This window comes from Neovison vison, chromosome 6 (genome assembly GCF_020171115.1).
Source record: "Neovison vison isolate M4711 chromosome 6, ASM_NN_V1, whole genome shotgun sequence".
Lineage (NCBI taxonomy): Eukaryota > Metazoa > Chordata > Mammalia > Carnivora > Mustelidae > Neogale > Neogale vison.
Window position 1 is genome coordinate 208,406,088 of NC_058096.1, and position 20,193 is coordinate 208,426,280.

At 55.3% G+C, this 20,193-nt stretch overlaps 1 protein-coding gene across 1 annotated transcript in view; it reads left to right on the top strand.

Moving 5' to 3' along the window:
• The window catches only part of FYCO1 (FYVE and coiled-coil domain autophagy adaptor 1), a 70,268-nt gene that overhangs the window by 22,225 nt on the left and 27,850 nt on the right, over window positions 1-20,193 (top strand). The window contains exons 7-14 of the mRNA XM_044253732.1: window positions 1,814-1,904; window positions 3,279-5,645; window positions 6,746-6,838; window positions 7,486-7,604; window positions 9,688-9,855; window positions 12,375-12,524; window positions 13,246-13,457; window positions 16,181-16,319. Of these exons, the coding sequence (XP_044109667.1) occupies window positions 1,814-1,904; window positions 3,279-5,645; window positions 6,746-6,838; window positions 7,486-7,604; window positions 9,688-9,855; window positions 12,375-12,524; window positions 13,246-13,457; window positions 16,181-16,319 (3,339 nt within the window). The remainder of the gene's footprint in view (window positions 1-1,813; window positions 1,905-3,278; window positions 5,646-6,745; window positions 6,839-7,485; window positions 7,605-9,687; window positions 9,856-12,374; window positions 12,525-13,245; window positions 13,458-16,180; window positions 16,320-20,193) is intronic.

Genomic DNA, 20,193 nt, shown 5'->3' on the forward strand with positions numbered 1-20,193 from the left:
TGCCTGTGACCATTAGGTAAAGGTGGTGTTTGCCAGATTTCTCTAAAGTTACTGTCTCTCCCTTTGTAATCATTAGGTTTCTTTTTTTTCTTTTCTCTTTTTTTTTAAAGATTTTATTTATTTATTTGACAGACAGAGATCACAAGTAGGCAGAGAGGCAGGCAGAGAGAGAGGAGGAAGCAGGCTCCCCACTGAGCAGAGAGCCCGATGCGGGGCTTGATCCCAGGACCCTGGGACCATGACCTGAGCCAAAGGCGGAGGCTTTAACCCACTGAGCCACTCAGGCGCCCCAGTCATTAGGTTTCTTATAGGAAGATACTTTAAGATTAGGTTAACCAACTAGGGCTTCGTTGGTTAAGCCTCTGCCTTTGGCTTAGGTCATGATCCCAGGATCCTGGGATCGAGCCCCGCATCGGTCTCCCTGCTCAGTGGGGAGCCTGTTTCCCCCTCCCCCTGCTCGTGCTCTCTCTCTTGCACTGTGTCTCTCAAATATGTAAATAAAATCTTAAAGAAAAAAAGATCAGGTTGTTACCTCGCTTTTTCCTTAATATTTATATACCCACATTTGTATGTATTTTTGTGAGCTCTATGCCCAGCGTGGGGCTTGAACTCACAACCCCAAGATCAAGAGTTGCATGCTCTGCTGACTGAGCCAGACAGGCCCCCCTGTGTATTTATTCATTTATAGCAGAGTTGACTCATGGATTCTTATTTTATTCCGTGGGTTATATTCTGTCACTGTAATCATTAATCTGATGCCTAAATTGTTCCTTATTTGGCCGGCAGAAGCCCCTTCGAGCTGGTTCTTTTGGGTTGTTTTTTTTTGGATGTTGTCATGTCTGATACCACGTGTTTAGGAAATAAAAGATCACAAATCCAAATAAAGAGCCACCCCACTTTCACGCTCTCCCCTTTAATTCCTGTTCAGAAGTAATGACAGCCTTGTAGTTGCCACACGTCCTTCCCGAATATCTTTGTGTGTTACCGAGTGGGTATCCCTGCATATTTTATATACATGTGGCTTTATTTTGTATGCATTTATAAACTTTGCATATGTCGAATCATAGGTAGCTCTCCTTTTGCAGCTTGCTCGTCTCGCTGCATGTTGGAGTTTTTTATCAGTGTTTGTGTGGATTTCTGTAGCCACAGAGAGCGGGTTGACCAGCCATCGCCCACAGGCTGGTGTCGGGGGGCTGGGGGGGTGGATCAGACAGCTTCACCTCTTCATTTACCTGTTGTCCACGGTTGCTGTCATGCCGCCACTGGAGCATGTGTTGGGACCGAGACCAGAAGGCGCACAAGCATGAGATATGTCCTGTCTGGCCCTTCGTAAGAGAAGATTGCTAACCCCCAATGCAGAGCGTTCTGTTGTACAACTGAATGCCAGCTTATCTGTTTCCTGGTGGTACAAAGTTAATTAGGCTGGGTCTGCTGCCCCCAAGCCTGCTGTCACCTTGACTTACCAGACTGATGGCTGCTTTTCTCTTGCTAGCAAACAAACTGTGACAGGCACCCGAGGGGGTGAGGAAAATTTCTGCCCCTAGTGGGGAAATGATACCTCCACTTAGTTCTTCCCGGGCAGCAGGTGGAAAGGCCTATTATGTTCAGACTTAGCAGTGGAGCTGTCAGCTGCAGACCAGCATAAATGCGATCTCTGGTAGAAGCTGATGGGTTTTTGCCTTTTTACACTCTTTCCAGGAGGGCTGTGCCCCCTGCCACGACCTGGTGCCTTGTGATAATCAGGGCCTCTGTGCATGCTTACGCGTGCGTGTTTCCTGCTCTGATGCAGTCTGTCTGTTCTGTGGCCCTGCAGGAGGACACTGGCCCCTGGCTCTTCGGCTTACCTGTGGAAACCTCCCAGCCGCAGCTCCAGCATGAGCAGCTTGGTGAGCAGCTACCTGCAGGTAAGACCAGCAAGGCTGGGAGCCTCCTGACCAGAATGCCAACCAGGCTGCGCCCTGGCCTCTTGCAACTCGGGGCGATGTGCTCAGATGCCTTTATTTTTTTTTTTTTTAAGCTTTATTTATTTATTTGACACAGAGAGAGAGAGAGAGAGACAGCAAGAGAGGGAACACAAGCAGGGGGAGTGGACAAGGGAGAAGCAGGCTTCCTGCTGAGCAGGGAGCTCGATGTGGGACTCGATCCTAGGACCCCGAGATTAGGACCTGAACTGAAGGCATATGCTTAATGACTGAGCCATCCAGGCGCCCCTCTCACACATTTTTTATTCCAACTCAAGTAATATAAACCCTCTGTTATCTGTGTTATTTCCTAGAGGCCAGGTTTTTATGACCCAATAGAACTTAGGCTTTTTATTATTTTTTTTAAGATTTTATTTGTTTATTTGACAGACAGAGATCATAAGTAGGCAGAGAGGCAGACAGAGAGAGGGGGGAGGCAGGCTCTTGTTGAGCACAGAACCCAATGGGAGGCTCGACTCCAGGACCCTGGGATCATGACCTGAGCTGAAGGCAGAGGCTTTAACCCACTGAGCCACCCAGGTGCCCCAGAACTTAGGCTTTTTAAGAATTAAATTCTATTAGAACCTTTTCAAGTATTTTAAAGGAAGCAATTTAGCTCTTGGGTTAGAAGCAGCAGAGTCAAACGCTGTCACATAATCCTGGGCAGACCGCTTACCTTCTCGAAACTTCAGTGCTCTCATCCCAAAATGGAGGTCCTGGAAGTCATTCTAACTCAAAAGGGGACAGTGCAGATCAAGTGAAGGAGTCCTTAACGGCTTGATGTAGGCAAGTAAGTGCTCAGGAAAGTTCATGGGAAAGGCAAATTTCGTTAATTGTGTTACAAATGTGAGAGTATCATATGCGTGTATAGTTTTAAAGGTCAGAACAGTGCAGTTACAACACTGTTGTAACTGTTGTAAAATACAACAACTAAAAGTAGTAGAAGCATTAAGAGTGGAGAATAAATTGAGCTGGAACCCTATTTTGTGGTTGAATCACAGCAGGAGCTATAGGTACGGTGCAGTGGCGAACAGGAGTTTAAATGTAACTTAATGAATCTAAGTGCCGCTGTCCGTTATGCTCCCGGCGCTCCAGGAGGCTGGATGGGACGTGTGGGTTCTGAGTACCCGGGGAGCCTGCGTCTGTGGTCTTGTGTTCTGACCTCCTTTGGCAGGTGCTCCCAGCAAGGCGCTTCTAGCCTTTCGAATAGCCCGATAGGCTCGCTATTTAATGACTTCTCGTTAAACTCTAAAGCTTCTCCCTGTGGCCGTGTAGCTTCTGTCCCAGACCCACTTGTGTATTGTTTCTCCTCCGCAGACTCAGGAGATGGCCTCCAGCTTTGATGTAAGCAGCCCCCTAAACAACGAGGCGCTCGAGGGCTTTGACGAGATGCGGCTGGAGCTGGACCAGCTGGAGGTGCGGGAGAAGCGGCTGCAGGAGCAGATGCAGCAGCTGGATCGAGAGAACCAGGAGCTGAGGGCGGCCGTCAGCCTGCAGGCCGAGAAGCTGCAGGCGGAGAGGGAGAGGGGCCTCGCCGCTGCCGAGGACAAGGCCCGCCTCACCCACGTGGTGGCCGAGCTCCAGAAGCAGCGGGAGGTCACGCAGGCTGCCCAGAGCGCCGTGGAGGAGTTCCAGAAATGCCTGCAGGCCCTGGAGCTGGGGGCAGCAGAGAAGGAGGGGGATTACCGCTCGGCCCTGCGGCAGCTGGAGTCCGTGCTGGAGCCACTGGTGCAGGAGCTTGAGGCCGCGCGGGACCCGCTGGGCAGGAAGAACCAGCATTCAGCTGATGTCCCGGACCGGCTGGGTGCAGCTGAGCAGAAGGCAGATATGGCACCGGACACAGAGCTCCTCCCCGGGGACTCTGCCCTGGAGGTCCAGGAGCTGCGGGAGAAGCTTCGAGCCCTGGAAGGAGAGAGCTGCAAGGCGCAGGAGCTCCACAGGCAGCAGAGTGCCCAGCTTGAGCAGCTGGCCGGGGAGCTGGAGCGGAAGGAGGAGGCCCGGGCTGGCCTGGAGCGCCTGCTGGAGGAGATGGCCCCGGTTCAGGAGGAGCTGGCCAGGAAGGGGCAGGAGGCGGCCCAGCTGCGGCGACAGCTACAGGAGTCCCTAGGCCACCTGAGTTCCCTTGAGCAGGAGCTGGCAGACGTGAGGCAGGAGGAGCGGCAGCGGCGAGAGGAGAAGGAGCTGCTGGAGCAGGAGGCCAGGTCTCTGGCGCGGCAGCTGCGGCTCCTGGAGACCCGGGTGGCCCAGCTGAGCCAGCTCGTGGGGGACCTGGAGGAGCAGAAGAAACAGTTCATCCGGGACAAAGACCACCTCAGCCAGAAGGTGGGGATGCTGGAGCGGCTCGCCGTGCAGCGAGGCCCAGATGGGCCCACGGCAGGGGAGAAGCCCGCCGCCCAGGGTCCCCCAGACTCCAGCCTGCGACAGGTCTTTGAGAAGCCAGAGGAGGAACAGAGAAGTCCCCAGGAGGGCCAGACAGGTGACACCCAGATGCAAGGGAGCGGCCAGGAGGAGAAGCTCCAGCAGGCCAACAGGGAGCTGGAGAAGGAGCTGCAGAACGTGCTGGAGCGCAACCAGCTCCTTGAGGGCAAGCTGCAGGCGCTGCAGACTGATTACCAGGCCCTGCAGCAGCGGGAGGCAGCCATCCGGGGCTCCCTGGCCTCCCTGGAGTCTGAGCAGGCCAGCATCCGGCACATGGGGGACCAGATGGAGGCAAGCCTCCGGGCCGTGAAGAAGGCCAAGGAGACCATGAGGGCGCAAGTGGCCGAGAAGGAGGCCGCCCTGCAGAACAAGGAGACCGAGTGCCAGCAGCTGCAGGAGGAGGTCGGGCGCTGCCGGCAGCTGGCGGAGGCCCGGGAGAGGGAGCTCAGGGCTCTCGAGAGCCAGTGCCACCAGCAGACCCAGCGGATCGACGCCCTCATGGCAGAGCACGGCCAACGGGGGCTCGGCGCGCCTGACGACAGTGCACACCAGGAGCCAGCCACCCCGCTGGCCCTGTGTCAGGCCCAGGTGGAGACCCAGCAGGGGGAGGCCGGGCGCCTGCCAGCTGGGGTGCTGGACCTTCAGGCCAAGCTCCAGGCAGCCCTGGGTGACCGCGAGAAGGTACAGGGCCAGCTGAGCGCGGCCGAGGCTGCTCTGAGGGAGCACAGGGCCCTGGTGCAGCAGCTGAAGGAGCAGAACGAAGCCCTCAAGAAGGCCTCTGGTCGGGAGCCGCTGCGGTGCTTGGAGCAGGAGAGGACTGAGGAGGAGGAGGAGGAGCGGTCCAGGACAGAATCCGGCTCCCAGGAAGCCCGGCTGGAACAGGCAGAGCCACCAGAGCAGCTGCCCAGGGCCAGCCCAGCTGCTGACGAGCCCAGCGTCCATACCTGCATGCAGCTCGCCGAGAAAAAGCAGGCCGAGGAGGCCCTGGCCCGCGCCCTGCAGGAGCTCCGTGATGCCAAAGAGGCGGCCTCGAGGCAGCGAGAGGGCCTGGAAGAGCAAGTGGCAGGCCTGCAGCAAGAGAGGGACGGCTTGCAGGAAAGGCTGAAGGTGGCCGAGGAGGCAGCCCGCTCCCTGCCCAGCCTGCAGGCCCAGCTGGCCCAGGCCGAGCAGCGGGCCCAGAGCCTCCAGGAGACCTCCCACGAGGAGCTCAATGCCCTTAAGTTCCAGCTGAGCACGGAGATCATGGACCACCAGAGCCGACTGAAGGTAGTCCTCCCTCGCCCTGACTCCCCCGGGCTGCAGTGGTCTCCTGCGGTGGGGCCTGACCGGTCCACGAGAGGATAGGCTGTGCCTTCAGCCACGTGGCACTTGAGGACCCCAGAATGTACTGGGCGGCCGGGCAGACGCGGCGGTCCTGCTCTGTAGGTCCCAGCTCCTTTCCCTTCCCAGGGACCCTTCAAGGGCCCCTGTCGGGAGCAGGGCCCTAGCCCAGAAGCCTAAACTCAGTGCACCTGCAGACTGGTTTGGCTCATACAGAGTGGCTGTTTTACATCCGTGGCCGGCTCTTAACGAGCTGGGTGTTCACACAGTAGTGTGGGGGCTCCCTTTGAGCTCTCAGGAGATCTTAAAGGCTGTGCCCTTGTTCCCACCCTGCAGAAGTCACCAGGAGCTGGGGGGCGGGGGCCCCCTTCAAAGGAGGCATGTGTTTTCCTTATGCTCGTTTATGTAGGTGCCCAGCCCTGTGGGCCTATGAGTCTGCCCTAGACCCTCTCCCAGCCTCTAGAACCTACTGCAGATACCAGCAGGCCCTACCTGCGAGTCTCGTCTGTGGGTTTTCTCTCCCTTCAGGTGCCATCCCGGTGGGAGGTGCTGTTGTGGACACTGGCTCAGTGCGTTTCCACAAAGCCCTTGGGGTAGACAGGCTTATAGGAGCAGTGCTTACCATGGGCCTTTACTATTGCACGAAGGGAAAGGGGTAAGGTTGGCTGAGAGTGAGAACACAAGCAGGACGGCCGTGGGGCCTTGGTTTCCAGAACTTACCACTGGGCCGTTAGCACTGCAGTCTGCGCTCGCTCCCACACAACCATGGCATTTCTACAGATGGGCCTCCAGTACTGTGTCCCCCATCCCGCGCGGCTCTGTGTGGCCTGTAGGGCCCTCGTTTCCTTGGCGGAAATTGAATCCTAAGTGTGAGGACCAAGTTAAGTCTCTTCAGAAACCTGAAAGGATGTTGTCCCCGGTCAAGCCCAGAGCGTATTGAGTTTGGTGGAAAACAGAGAGAGCTTGTTTTTACCCATCTGGGGGAATGGAGCTGAGGGGGTGTTCGTGCAAGGACCCCACTTCCACAAGCCCTCTCTCGTCTCCAGACTGCCAGTGAAGAGTGCCGGAGCCTCAGGGACCAGCTTGAGGAGCGAGGCCGGCAGCTGCAGGCCGCCGAGGAGGCCGTGGAGAGGCTGAAGGTAGGCCCCCGGGGGTGTGCTGGTCGGCGGTCTGGCCACCTGGGCAGGGAAGACTGGTGCGCCCACCTCTGCCTGGTCGTTCCCACCCCTAGGGTGCGGGCCTGTCGGGAAGAGGGGTCTGGTTTGGTTTCTGCGGGACCCTTGAGGGCCGCATGCAAGACTCCCAGTTCCCAAGCGAGAGCACCCATCCGTTCCCTGGTGTGGACGTCTTGAGTGCACCTCTCTGGGCCCTCCCGCCTCCCGGACACCCGGCTCGGGCCGCCAGACGTGTTTCTCAGCCAGCCAGGCGGAAAGGATATAAGGTGTCCTTCTTAGCTGCCTCCACTGGTATCCCTGAGCCAGTGGTCCTGGACCGTGGGGGCGCAGTGGGGGGTGCTGCCTGTCTCCAGGGAACCCCGCTCTCCGCCCCCCTCACCTCCGCCCCCACCCTGAGATTCTGATTCTTGCTGCCCCTCAACCTCCCCCGCCCACTTGACAGGATGACCAACAGGAGCAGGTCACTCAAAGGTTCTCGGGCTCTTGAACTTAAAACCACCTCCAGTTAGAAGTGACCCGGCCAGGTGGGGCGGAGGAGCCCCCACCCCCACCCCCAGTCCCTTTCTGGCCGCGGCGTGGGCTGAGCATCCTCTCCCCCCGTCCCGTGCCAGGCCACCCAGGTGGATCTGGGAGAGCAGCTGAGCGGCGCCAGCCAACGTCTTTCCGAGAGCCAGGCTGCCGTGCAGAAGAAGGACGAGGAGGGGGCCGCCTTGCGCGAGAGCCTGGACAGGTTAGTGATGTGGTTCCACCCACACGGCCTCGGTGGTGGAGGCTTCAGGGAAAGGGGCGTTTGGCACAGTCATTTAGAAACTCAGCTGCTCATAGCGGGTTAAGGAAGTCCTCTTGCAAGAAAAGCCAGACTCGGGAGGCGCCTTGCCAGATACACGCCACACGGCCCGCCCCACACGCCCCTGCAGGCAGCCGCCAAGCCTTTCTGGATGCCCTTTCCTGCCTCTGGCGGGGCACGTTCCCGCTTCAGAAGAGCTGACATGAAATAAAAGTTGGACTAGAATAGTGGTAATGATAACAGCAGATACTGAAGTAGTGCCCCAAACGGGCCAGGCACTGTTTTAAACACTGGCATCGATTTGTCCTTTTTTTCCTCCTAACTGTCCTTTGAGGAGATTATTACTTGTCCCCATCATATAGATGGGGAGAGTGAGGCTCAGAGGAGTTAAGTCGCTTTCTAAGCGCCTGACAGCACATGGGTGACGCGGGGGAGGAGTGCTACCCGGGCCGCTTGGCTCTGTTTCCTCAACAATGACCCTTAAAAGCGCAGATACTTCTTTGTCCGATCTCGGGTGAGGGTGCCCATGTGTGTGTGCATGCGTGTGTGCGTGTGTGTGTTCCCGCTACGAGCTGTGACTCTTCCTGGTTTCCTTTGTGAACTCTCACACCAGATTGTCCCAAGCCTTTACCTTGTGCGTGCAAGCCTCATGGCCCCCTACCAGCCGGCTTCCAGGGTGGATGCAGGCTCAGCAGGAAATTAGGGTGTCTGCTAACCCAGATGCACATTTCTCCTCGTCTGATTTCCTCCAGAGTTCAAACGCTATAGGGCTCTGGCTGCGCAGGTCATAATCAATGACAATAAAATTAGCAAGAGCCTCCTAAAAGTTGGTGGCATTTTTTTTTTTTTAATGCTACAACTGGGCGCCTGGGTGGCTCAGTGGGTTAAGCCTCTGCCTTCAGCTCACGTCGTGATCACAGGGTCCTGGGATCGAGCCCTGCATCAGGGTCTCTGCTCATCGGGGATCTTGCTTCCCCCTCCCCCTCTGCCTGCCTTTCTGCCTACTTATGATCTCTCTCTCTGTCAAATAAATAAATAAAATCTTTTTTAAAAATGCTACAACTGTGCTTATTCCTGAGATCTCGGAGCTGTTGTCTTAGCTGCCCGATGTTGCATAACCTGCCGGCTCTGGATTGGGTGTGCCTGCGTGCATGTGTGTGTGTGTGTATGTCTGTGTGTACACCCATGAGATCACTTTGGCAAAGAGTGGCTCGTAAACAACCTTCAGGCAGCTTTATGCTGGGTGGGAAGGCAGGATTAGACACAGATATCTGGCTTAGTCTCCGCAGAACCCTGTGTCTAATGGAGCTTTTACGAATGCCCTGCTGGATCTTGGGGTTCGTAGAGCATTCCTGGAGCACTACTGCCCTCAGGGACAGGGGAGCGGGCAAGGGCAGGAGGACCGTGCTGTGTTCGGGCAGCCCCTTGGCTGTAGACTGAGCGGAGGGAACAGAGCCCCTCAGGCCTCTGGACTGTTGGGTCAGGACCTGGCAGTGACCATCGAGTGCCCGCTGGGTAGCCCAGCACCACGCCCTGTGCACAGAGCCCCAAAGGCACGTGGGAGACGGGTCCTCATCCATGCGGTCACCTCCAGGGAGATGCACCTGTGTTCTTTCTATCCCAATTCCATTTCCTCTTGCAAACCGCCCCTATCATCGGCCTGTCCACTGCAGCCTTCACCTTCCCCCATAACCTCAGCCCCTGCCCCAAAACCAAGGTGCAGAGTTCAACTCACCTGGGGTGCTCCTAGCGGCCTGAGGTCACCTGCTCTCCCAGAATGCCCGCTGTGTTTGGTGGGGGGGGGAGGGGTGTGGCGTGTGAAGAGGGTGGGGCTGCGAGAGGAGTTTTGAAGGCAGGGACTGGGGATGCACAATCTGGTAGTGGGTCGTGCCAAGGGACGCCCCACTGTGAGAGGGAAAAGGCTTGGAGGGCAGCAGGACCCCTGGTCAGGGGTCTGAGTTAGCCCAGAGGCACGGGGGAAGCTGGACACAGTGGCTTATCGGTAAGCTTCCGACTTCTCCACCAGGACCCAGAAGGAACTTGAAAAAGCCAGGACAAAAATCCAAGAGTATTACAACAGACTCTGCCAGGAGGTGACAGACCGGGAGAAGAATGATCAGAAGATGCTCGCGGACCTCGATGACCTGAATAGAACCAAGCAGTACCTGGAGGAACGGCTGATTGAGCTGCTCAGGTAAGAGTCGGCACCAGCAGCTGGCTCGGGGCCTCCCCGGAGCTGAGATTTCTCTTGAAAGACATGCAGCTGCTCTTGAAAGGCCTCTCAAGGGAAATGGGCCCCATATCTGCCTGTGTTGCGTCATTGAGGTCCTCCTCCAACACAGATGGGGCACGCCCTGGCCCTTGGCCGCCTTGAAGGGTGGATTTCACTGCTCCCATCAGTGCTCATCTGAGTTAATGCTGTCGTACTTGCTGGGGCATTATTTTCAAAATCTCTGTGTTCTTAGCCACAGGCATGACAGTAAGTGATGTCTCATATCTGTAGGAAGCTCTCTTGTCCCTTGTCCCTCTTCCGTGAGCCCCTTTACCCTTCTCCTCCCTCCCGCTCTCCCTGATACCAGGCCTCCCATGCTCCAGTGCCCACCGGTAGCAGGCAGTGCAGGTAGCAGCGTGTGAGCGGGGCCAGGAGGGCACTCAGGAACTGGAGGACACGCATGCTGTGCTCCTGACCCTTGTCACCACACGGGTGAAGGGCCCAACTTCCCAGGTGGCCTTACTTCTCGCGAGAGTATAATTTTTTCTAATGAGGCTCTATATCAGATCCATACGCTGCAGGGGAAGTATGTTAGGTTTCTCTCACTTAGCCTGTGATTTGGCCACCATCTCACCAACTTGTTTTTTGTTTTTTGGTTTTTTTTCGTTGCAATTTACTTTCGAGGAAGCTAGGTCACGCATCCGGCCGAGTCTCCCACAGCTTGGATTTTGCTGATTGCATCCCTGTGGTGCCATTTAACATGTTCTTCCAACCTCGGGATGTCTGTAAATTGTTAATTTGTAAATTGTTAGTTAAAACCACAGTAGTTGTTCCCCCACCCCAGCCTCAGGTTAGAATTCCTAGGGGAGCTATTAAAATGATACCCATGACCAGACCCTACCCAGACCAAGCCAGCTGGAACTTCTCGGGGTGAGACTGGGGCATCAGTGAGCCAGCGTCGAGAGTCGAGATCCGCTGCTCTACTGAAGGCTGACTTGGACCCAAGCTCAGCATTTTCTCAAGAACGCTTCATAGAATTGGTTTACAGTTTGGGCCTTGCTTTCAAGAGCCACGTAAGATCTGATGAGCCCATTCTCTGCAATGTTGGCAGCCATGGATAAGCGATGCCTAAAGCCACTCATTTATTTGGGGTTGCAAAATGGTGGTGTTTGCAAATGTGAGGCCTCTGCCCACATGTCATCAGTTTTCAGACTTGGAACTCAGGGCATCTATGACCTCTGAACTCAGATCTCTTCCCGAGGTGTGGGATGGCAGGACCCTGGTCCTGACAGCATCCCACATTCCAGGGTGTGGGTGCCCGGCTTCCAGGGGACAGGGGGAGGGGCGGAGAATCAGCCAGGAAGATGATGCTGGACCAGGGCGTGAGTTGTCCTGCTTGCTGACAACTTCCGGCATCCTTGAAGAGCCAGTCAATTCCTGGCTTCTGCCCTGGCTTTTGAAGATTGATTTATTTGAGAGAGAGAGAGAGAGAGAGAGCAAAAGCATGGGGAGGAAGGGCAGAGGGGGAGGGAGAAGAAGGAGGAAAGAATCCCAAGCAGACTCTGCTGAGCGCAGAGTCCAGCATGGGTTCGATCTCACAACCCATGAGATCAGGACCTGAGCTGAAACCGGGAGTCTGATGCTCAACCAGCCGAGCCACCGGGGCAGCCCCATCCCAGCTTTTGGTATTTAGGGGAGAGCTCTGTGGATTGGGAGTCTCCGGCTGGTGATGGCATCAGTTTCTCACAGGACTTCAGTGAACCTGGTGTTGGTCTTTGAGACTGAGGTGCTCCTGGGCCTACAGTAAACTTAGGATGGTGGCCGGGGCTCCGTCTTGGAAAGAACAAAGCCTTCCCAAGTCGGAAGCCATAAGCCTCGAAAATGACCATGAGCAGCAACACAGAAGCCTCCACACCTGGGCGCTGGTGCATCGGCCACGTTCTGACGCTGCCAGACCTTTCTGAAAAGCACTCCCTCTTCCTTCAGTCTTGCCTCCTAGAGTAGGTACCATCTCTCTGAGGAGCAGGGGCCGTTAACATCCCAGCAGAGTCTCAGGTGGGGCTATCTTTGGTCTCCTCCACCGATCACTTGTTACTTAAAACCTAAACCCATAAAGCTTCCTGAACACATTTAAGATTTGCATGGGCAGTGCATCTGTGGTCCTTGGGCTCACAGCACTCAGGCCATCATGTGACCGTGACAACCTGTTACAGCTGCTGCGCCAAGTGACCGAGAAACACTGTCCCTAGGACGCCTGAGCAGCATGTGACCCTTGTGGGCCTACGTACATCATGGGCATCCTCTGCCCTCACTTGCGCGCCATCAGCTGAGTCTAGGAGTGATGCAGGGGCCAGACGAGGCCTAGAGTGGGAGTGTTTCCAAGGAAAGTCAATTTTCCTGCCATGTCTTGGGAACTTTGGAATCAGGCTTTGGAAATGAATCAGGGATCATCCCGTTGTTCTCACGGATTCTTCTTTTTTTCTAATGCGGCTCTGTCTCAGGGACAAGGATGCTCTGTGGCAGAAGTCAGATGCCCTGGAATTCCAACAGAAGCTCAGTGCTGAGGAGAGGTGGCTCGGGGACACAGAGGCAAGCCACTGTCACGACTGCAAGCGAGAGTTCAGCTGGATGGTGCGGCGGCACCACTGCAGGTCAGCGGGTGGGGCCCAGCCCCGACGCAGGCGCCACCGGCAGGCGTGGGCCCTGCCGCTGTCTTTCTGGGAAACACACTTTGCCGTTCGGTCCTGAGGGAACCAAACGACGGGGCGCTTTAGGCAGGGTCCTGGCAGGACATGCTGGGATCCCTGAAGGGGAAGAAGATTTGATAAAGGGGTGTGGGCAGAGTCAAGGGGACCCACAGGGCCGTGGAGCACCCAGAGACCAGCAACCTTTGGCCTCCCCCAGCCCTCGGGGACCAAAGGGGATGCAGTGTTACCAGAGCCCCGGGAGAGCAGGGATGGGGACATGGCTGGGGGACTGCGGACAGTGGAGACCTTCCTAGGGCCCAAAGAACGGTAGGCAGAAATAAATCTCATTTGGGGCCAAGCAAGATGGAATATCATCCGCACAGCCCAGGTGGGTCTGGGGTCCCTTGGAGCCTCAGCCCCCAAGGCGTGGAACAGTACACCTGCATTCCAGTGGCAGAGAAGGTGGGCTCAGCCGCGTACTTGATCCCCCTGCCTCCCAGGACCTTGGGAAAGAAAACCTCTTCTCCCAGGGCCTTATCAAGATGGCTTTATTGGAATCTTATCAGATTGGCGGGAAGGCCTTACTCCTCGGTGAGGGCAGAGCCAGGTCTGACGAGAGCCATATGGCATCTAGAGCCCAGTGCAGATCGCGGGACCCTCACAGCCCACGCTCGTTTCGCCCCAGGATCTGCGGCCGCGTCTTCTGTTACTACTGCTGCAACAACTACGTCCTGACTAAGCCCAGTGGCAAGAAGGAGCGCTGCTGCCGAGCCTGCTTCCGGAAGTTCAGCGATGGCCCTGGCTCCCCCGACAGCACCAGCTCCGGCACCAGCCAGGGGGAGCCCAGCCCTGCACTGTCGCCAGCCCAGGCTGGGCCCCAGGCCGCCAGAGGCCAAGGTCAGGCTCCCACTCCTGCCCTCTGTGTTCTTAGGTGCCACCCACCCCGCCCCCCACCACCACCCCAGTGTGCCTAGTTAGCTGTCATGAGCTGAATTCATGGTTTTCCAAACGGGCATTAAAGAGGAGCTAAAAATGTATTATACCAGTTTGAGACTTTCTTTTTTATATAATTAGGCTTGAAAGAGAATTGAAAAGGGAATTCATTTCCTCCTGGTATGAGTCAGTGTTATTTAATATGAGGTCTGTGTACCTCTTAACTCACATGCTGCCAGTGGAATGTACCCCACACCTTGGGAAATACTGTCTCCCGAGTCTCACCCCAATACCCAGCCCTCCTGCCAGAGTAACCAGAGGCCAAAAGTTGTGTGTGGAAGTGACCACATCCTTCACCTTCTCCCTGTGGCTCACACGATCTCTCAGGGACTAAGGAAGATGTATTCTCCTCATCCTTTCACTCTGCTCAGTAAGAGGAAGTGGGATCTGGTTCTGTTGTTCCTACTCCCAGCACAGGCCTGCAGAGCAGGCCAGGCTGTCCTCTCATGGACCAGACTGTGGATGTAGAATACCAGGGAGGCAGAGCCAAGATGGCAGGGTCTTGTCTTTGCTCAAACATCCCCACTTCCTGCAGGTGGTCCCTATGGACTTTTCCTGACCTCTGCCTGAATGCAGGTCAGCCAGCATTCAGAAATCCTGTTAGTTACTCTTTTGTTTAACTGGATCATCCAGGAAGTTGGCAGATGCCATTATTTATATTTGGTACAAAGAACAGGGATGGTGGAATGTACTGGGCGTAGTATTTCTGTATCTTCTTCAAACCCATTTTAAATTCTTTCTTTTAATTATTTAAGTTTTGAGGGTACTTTATATGTTCTGGATGGAAGTTATTTATCACATATGTATTTTACAAGTACCTTTTTCCTAAGTAAAAACCTCTTTTTTACTTTCTTTCAAAGAGCAGAAATGGTCTTTAAAATGCAGAAGGTTTTAATTTTGATGAAGTCCATTCCATTTTTTTCTCTTACGGATCAACTTTTTTCTTTTCTTTTGGTGTCATATCTACCTTTGCTTAACCCAAAGACACAAAGATTTTCTGTTTTCTTCTAGAAATTTCATAGTTTTAGATCTGTAATCCATTTTGAGTTAAATTTCTTATACGCTATAAGCTATACATAGAGATTCATTTTTTTGCGTGTGGTTGTCCAGTTCTTCCAACACCATTGGTTGAAAAATGGTGTTCTTTCCTGGGAGAATTCCCTTTTCACCTTTGTCAAAATCAACTGGGTTTGTATCCAGACTTGCCGTCCTATTCCATTTATCCATGTGCGTTTTCTCTCACTGATACCAGACTGTTAAGATCACCATGCTTTTCTAATGAGTTTTAAATCAAGTAGAGCAGGTCTTCTAATTTTGTTCTTTATCAAAGTGTTGGCTATTCTTGTTTTTTTTTTTTTTTGCTTATCCATATCAATTTTAGAATTGTCAATTTCAGTAAGAAATCCTGGTGAAATTTTGATTGGGATCATGCTGAGTCTCTAGAACAAGTTGGGAAGAATTGACATGTTAACAAAATTGAGTCTTCCGATCCATGAACATGGTATAGCTCTCCATTTAAGTCTTCTTTGATTTCTCTCCTGATTCTCATTGTGCCTTCCTTCTTGTCCTTCCTTCCTTCCATCAGCCTCAGAAGGCAGGTTCAGAAGCGTGGCTGGGTAAATGAAAAGAAACCAGCCCTTGGTCCTCTTTTTCAACCTGCGTCTCAAGTCCTCCATCATACAGGCCTCAGACAAGAAGGATGTTCCATCTAAAACACAGCCTGTCCCAGTAGCCCTGTGGCAGGGCCAGCTGAAAGCTTGTAGCTTGCATGAACTGCTCTTGGTAAAGCGCCCAGGAATCTCCTCCCTGACTCACCGTCAGATGTTCAGCAATGGCAGGGTGGCTCTGTGCCAGAGTACTGAGATCACTTGTTTTGATTTCTGACATTTTCTGTCTCCTTGTTTTTTTGCATTTCTTTGTCTTTCCTTTTTTCTGTCTTCCTTCTCTCCCTTTCTTTTACCTCAGGCCTGCCATCACATTTTCCATGACACAGGCAGGAAAGTAGTTGTAAGTGGGTGACCGGCACAAGAGTGTCCAGAAGGCCTCCTTCCTCCTGAGGGGCCTGCAAAGTCAGATACCAGGCTCCTCATCAGGATCACAGTGCTTGCTGCCATCTTGAGCAGAGGGGGGTTCTTGCCCATCCCCCATTGGATGGAGGTAAAAATGCAGGTCAGATAGAATCTTGCGCTCAAACAGGCATGATGGATAAGTCACAACTGTGTCTTAGGGAGTAAGACTCAGGAGCACAGAAGTGTGTTTACTTTTTTTTTAGATTCCTGCCCGATAAGGATTTGACAGGTTGTTGTTTCTTTTCTTCTAAATAAGAGGCCTCAGAGAATATGTAAGAGCTTGAAATCTCTTTAAGGCCCAACTGAGGAGCTTAAGAGAAATCTTGTAGTTCATCTGTGCAGTTTCACCTGTAGTCCCCACTACTTTCTGGAATGTCCTTGCTGCCATTTCTCTCCCACCCAGACAGAATAGCCATAGGTTGAGTGGGCCCTGAGGGTGTGTCCCGGTGGCCCATCCCATGCAGCCACAGCCCCTCACCTCCCAGGGCGCCCTCCCCATCCTGTGCTTCATGGTATGTGTCTCTTCTCTCCCCATCTGCCTCCGTGACCCGGGTGTAGACGCCGACTACAGGCCGCCGGACGATGCCGTGTTTGACATCATCACAGACGAGGAGCTGTGCCAGATCCAGGAGTCCGGCTCCTCCTTGCCCGAAACACCCACCGAAACTGACTCCCTTGACCCGAACTTGCCTGAACAGTGAGTACACCTCACCTTTATTTCCTACGTGCTCCCCGAGTGCCTTCTGACTAAAGGACCAGGAAAGTGAGAGTTTGGAAGCAGGATCAGCTATCTGTGTTTAAGGGAAAGTGCCTCCGAACAGTGCTCAGAACCGTTCTGGAGACTGGAAGGCCAAGGTCAGGGTATCAGCAGGGTGGGCTTCTCCTGGCACTTCTCTCCTCGGCTGGCAGATGGCCACCCGCTCACTTCCTCTTCACGCCGTCACCGGTTGTGTGCGCACCCTGGCATCTGTCCGTGTCCGGAGCGTCCTTTAGTACTTACCCTCCGCCGGCCGTCTCGTCTGTTTTCCAACAAGGCTTAGAGGGATGGAATAACCACACAAAGTGCCACCCCATTGAAACGTTGAGATTTTGTGCCCGGGGACCTGTAGGGACAGGCCAAGTCCCCTCCCTCCATGGCAGCCTGGCTCAATGTCTCTCAGCCCCTGGTGGTCAGGCTTAAATGCAGTTTCTACAGCAAAGCACTGGCTCTTCAAAAGCCAAGAAAGAATTTACCCACTTTGCCTCCATTGGGAAGTTTGGTGATGCTCTTGCCAACACCCACATTGAGATCTCTGTCCCTCTCTTCCTGCCCAGAGTTCAGGAGGGCCAGGATTAATCAGGATTTCTGCTGTGTGGGAAGAGAGACATTTAATCCTTATGAAGCTCTCAGGACAAGAGGGTTTAGGCTGAAGGGTATCCCTCCACTCTCCCCTGTTCTCTGACGAGAGGCGACTGACGGAGAGCGCCAACACGATCACCCAGCCCTTCAGCCCCGCGCACTGTTGCTTCCGGAACTTTGGACCTCGCCTTTTCCCTCCCCTTCCCCAAGGGAAGCCCTGCCTCCCCTTCTGAAGCCCCCCCACCCTCCACCCACCACATAGCCTGCGACATTCTCCTGGGGGCCTGCTCTGTGCCAGCGGCCCCGAGTCAGTCTGCCGCCATCACCTGGTCACCGTACTCCCTGCTGGGTGGCTGGCGGGGAAGGGAGCAGGGCCAGAGCCTCAGTGACCCCCCTGAAGCTCCCTGTCTCCTTCATCCCTCACCTTCCCCTTTCCCAGGAAGAACAAACACAGAAGGCTCTCTGACCGCTGACACGTAACTGTGTTTTGGTGCTGGGAAATCAGGAAGTGTTCCAGGGAAAGGAAACTGCCAGCATGCCGGCCTGCGGCCTCCAGGGTGGATCTGGGGCTGGCGGACAAGAGCCCGCAGGGCCTGCAGTCCATCTGTCGGGGACCAGTCAGCTAAGGGCCTGCACCCTCACACACCATCTTTGTGCGTTAAAGACCCCAGGGTCTCTGGCAGGTTTCTCGTATGTTCCTTTTCTTCGTGAGTTTAAGACCAATGAGAAACACTGGGACTCCTGAGAAAGCGCAAGTGGTCTAGAGCCCCGGGTTTGTGTAAGCCTTCCTGACAGGAAACTTCGAGAAAGAAATGAGCAAGTCCAAAGCAAGAAGTGAGCCAGAAGGGATTAAGTGCCCTGTGTGTCCAGATCCCCGAAGGAAAGCAGGCTGCTTGGCAGCAGTGTTGTTGAAAATCACTGTCAGGCCCCTTCCCTGTGCCTGCCGCGTCTAGATGTGGTCCCGCTCAGTTGCTGTCCAACCTTCCAGGCCAGGGAGGTAATGCCCTGGAAGCCTCCAGAGGCCAGATAAGCTTCTCTGGGTCACGTGGCTGTAAGTGTCAGGGCTAGGCTTTGAGCCCAGAGCTCCTCCCTCCGTTTAGGGGCTGCAGGTTCGTTCTGAAGAGTTCAGTTCTCTTCTCAGGGTCCCACTGCCCCATCTGCACATCGGAAGCCTGCCCACCCCCCCTTGCCATGTCCACTCTTCCCCATGTGGACACATTCTTAGGCTAATGAAGTTCTCTGCCTCGGCCCTCCCGGCACAGGGAGGGGACAGAGGGAGGTCCCCACACTCCTGAGCAGCCGCCCACCAGCTAGGATGGTGGCAAGAAAGAGAAGCACTGCCCTGCCCCTGGGGAGAACAGCTGGCTTTCTTCCGAGCCCTCCAGACACGCCTGTTCGCACCTGCTCCCCGAGCTCAGCCACGCCCACCCTGAGCCTTCTCCATGGACCACGTGGTCCATCTGTGCTCGGGACTCAGGTGGCAGGACAGACAGAAAGAAAGCTCTTCTCGGCCAGTAGCAGGGCTGGGCCTTGGGTCTCTGGGCTTCTGCTTAGCCTTCATCCAGGCCTGGCCTCTCCTTCTGGTTACCAGACAAACAGACCATGTGACATCAGGCGCGGAGCCCAGGGCCTTGTGCCTGGGATGCCTTCCACAGAATCGCACTGGCTCTGTCATGCTCCACGTGCATCGTGGTGTCGGGCTGAGCTGTGTGCCCTGTCCCCAAGGAAGACCGCTCGGATGCCCATTGATACTGAGCCAAACTCATAGAGACTGTCCCTGCGCCTCCAAGCCCCGTTGCCAGTAGTTGCCCTATGAGCAGTGATTCTCGGTCCCAGGGCTTTGCGGGGGCTCTGGTGGGTTTGTCTCCTGTCAGGAGATGTGATGCCTGCATCTCAGAAACAACACGAGAACAGAACATGGTGAGGATGGTTATGGTTAGAAAGCTGTCTGTGCTTGGGGTAACCCAGCATCTCCCCCTGGGTGAGGACTATAGAGCTGGCGGTACGTCGAGTCCGTCAGCTGTAGGAAACCTCTGCTGGCCTGCAGAGGGGCTGCTCCCTGGGGTCCTACCCCTCGCTCTGCTGGGGGAGCTCTGGCAGGTGGGCCTCTCTCTGAACTAGTGTCCTCACCAGAAAAATGGGTATGGTAGCACCAGGCCTCCCCCCGAACAGCACGGGGAGTTACCCCAGACTGCAGAGGACCGGGTTCCCAGAATGGGCGCTGCCTTGAGGGGCTCTTGGTGGAGAAGGTCAGAGCGAGCACCGCCTCCACTCCCGGACCCCATGCTCCCTGCCCTTCCTCCACCCTGCCGCCCACAGGGGCAGCTTCAGCCCTTTTGTGCCTCCATCCGGAATGCCTACCAAAGTCACCTGGGCTTCTGGCTCCCAGGCAGCCCCTGGAATCGGGGTCCCCATATGCTCCCTTGTCTTAGAGTGTGTGGCTGTCCAGGGCCTCTAACCACACCCCCTACCCCCACTGCCCCACAAAATGCTGGGAACATGGTGGGGGAGGAGCTTACCCTCGGGCCCTGAGGCCATCCTCAAGGCAGCCCGGCCCCCTTCTGCAGTCCCCCACCTGTACCCCATCGTGTGCTGGTATGTGTGTGAGCACAGTCAAGAGGAGGAGCCCAGCAGGGTTGAGGCTGGGAACTTGTCCTTCATGGGGCTATTAGGTGAACAGAGCAGTCAAGACATAAAAAGTGCTCTATCTGTAAGCTGTGTGGGCTGTGCCTGCCTCTGTAGGCAGCGGTGCTGGGTACCTAGCGGAGGGCTTGGGAAAATCTCTACTCTCAGGGGTAGCAGATAAGGGCCCAGAGATACAGGCATGATGAGTGACTGAGGATTCAGAGAAGGTAAAGGAAGATTCCATGGCTGTGCTGTCCTGGGTTTTCCTAAGCTACAGAAGGAGGGGCACAGCCTTTCTGCAGGGAGCCTGGAGAGGGCATGTAACACAGGCCCGGGATGGGGCATGGCCTGATGGGCACCTGGATTTGTTTAGCTCAGCCTGGCAGGCCCCTGGTTAGGAAGAAGCCAGCAGGCCCCGCAGCTGCCCCTCAGTTACTTTGGATGAGCAGCCCCCAGCTTGACTGTGCAGGCCTCATGAGCACTCCTAGAGGGAAGGAGGGAGGGAGGGGAAGGGTGGTGTGGATGGTGAACGGGCCTTGGGGAGGCGGAGTGCCATGCCCAAGGATGCACAGTCACCGAGCCAGCATCCGGGTGACCCCAGAGCCCT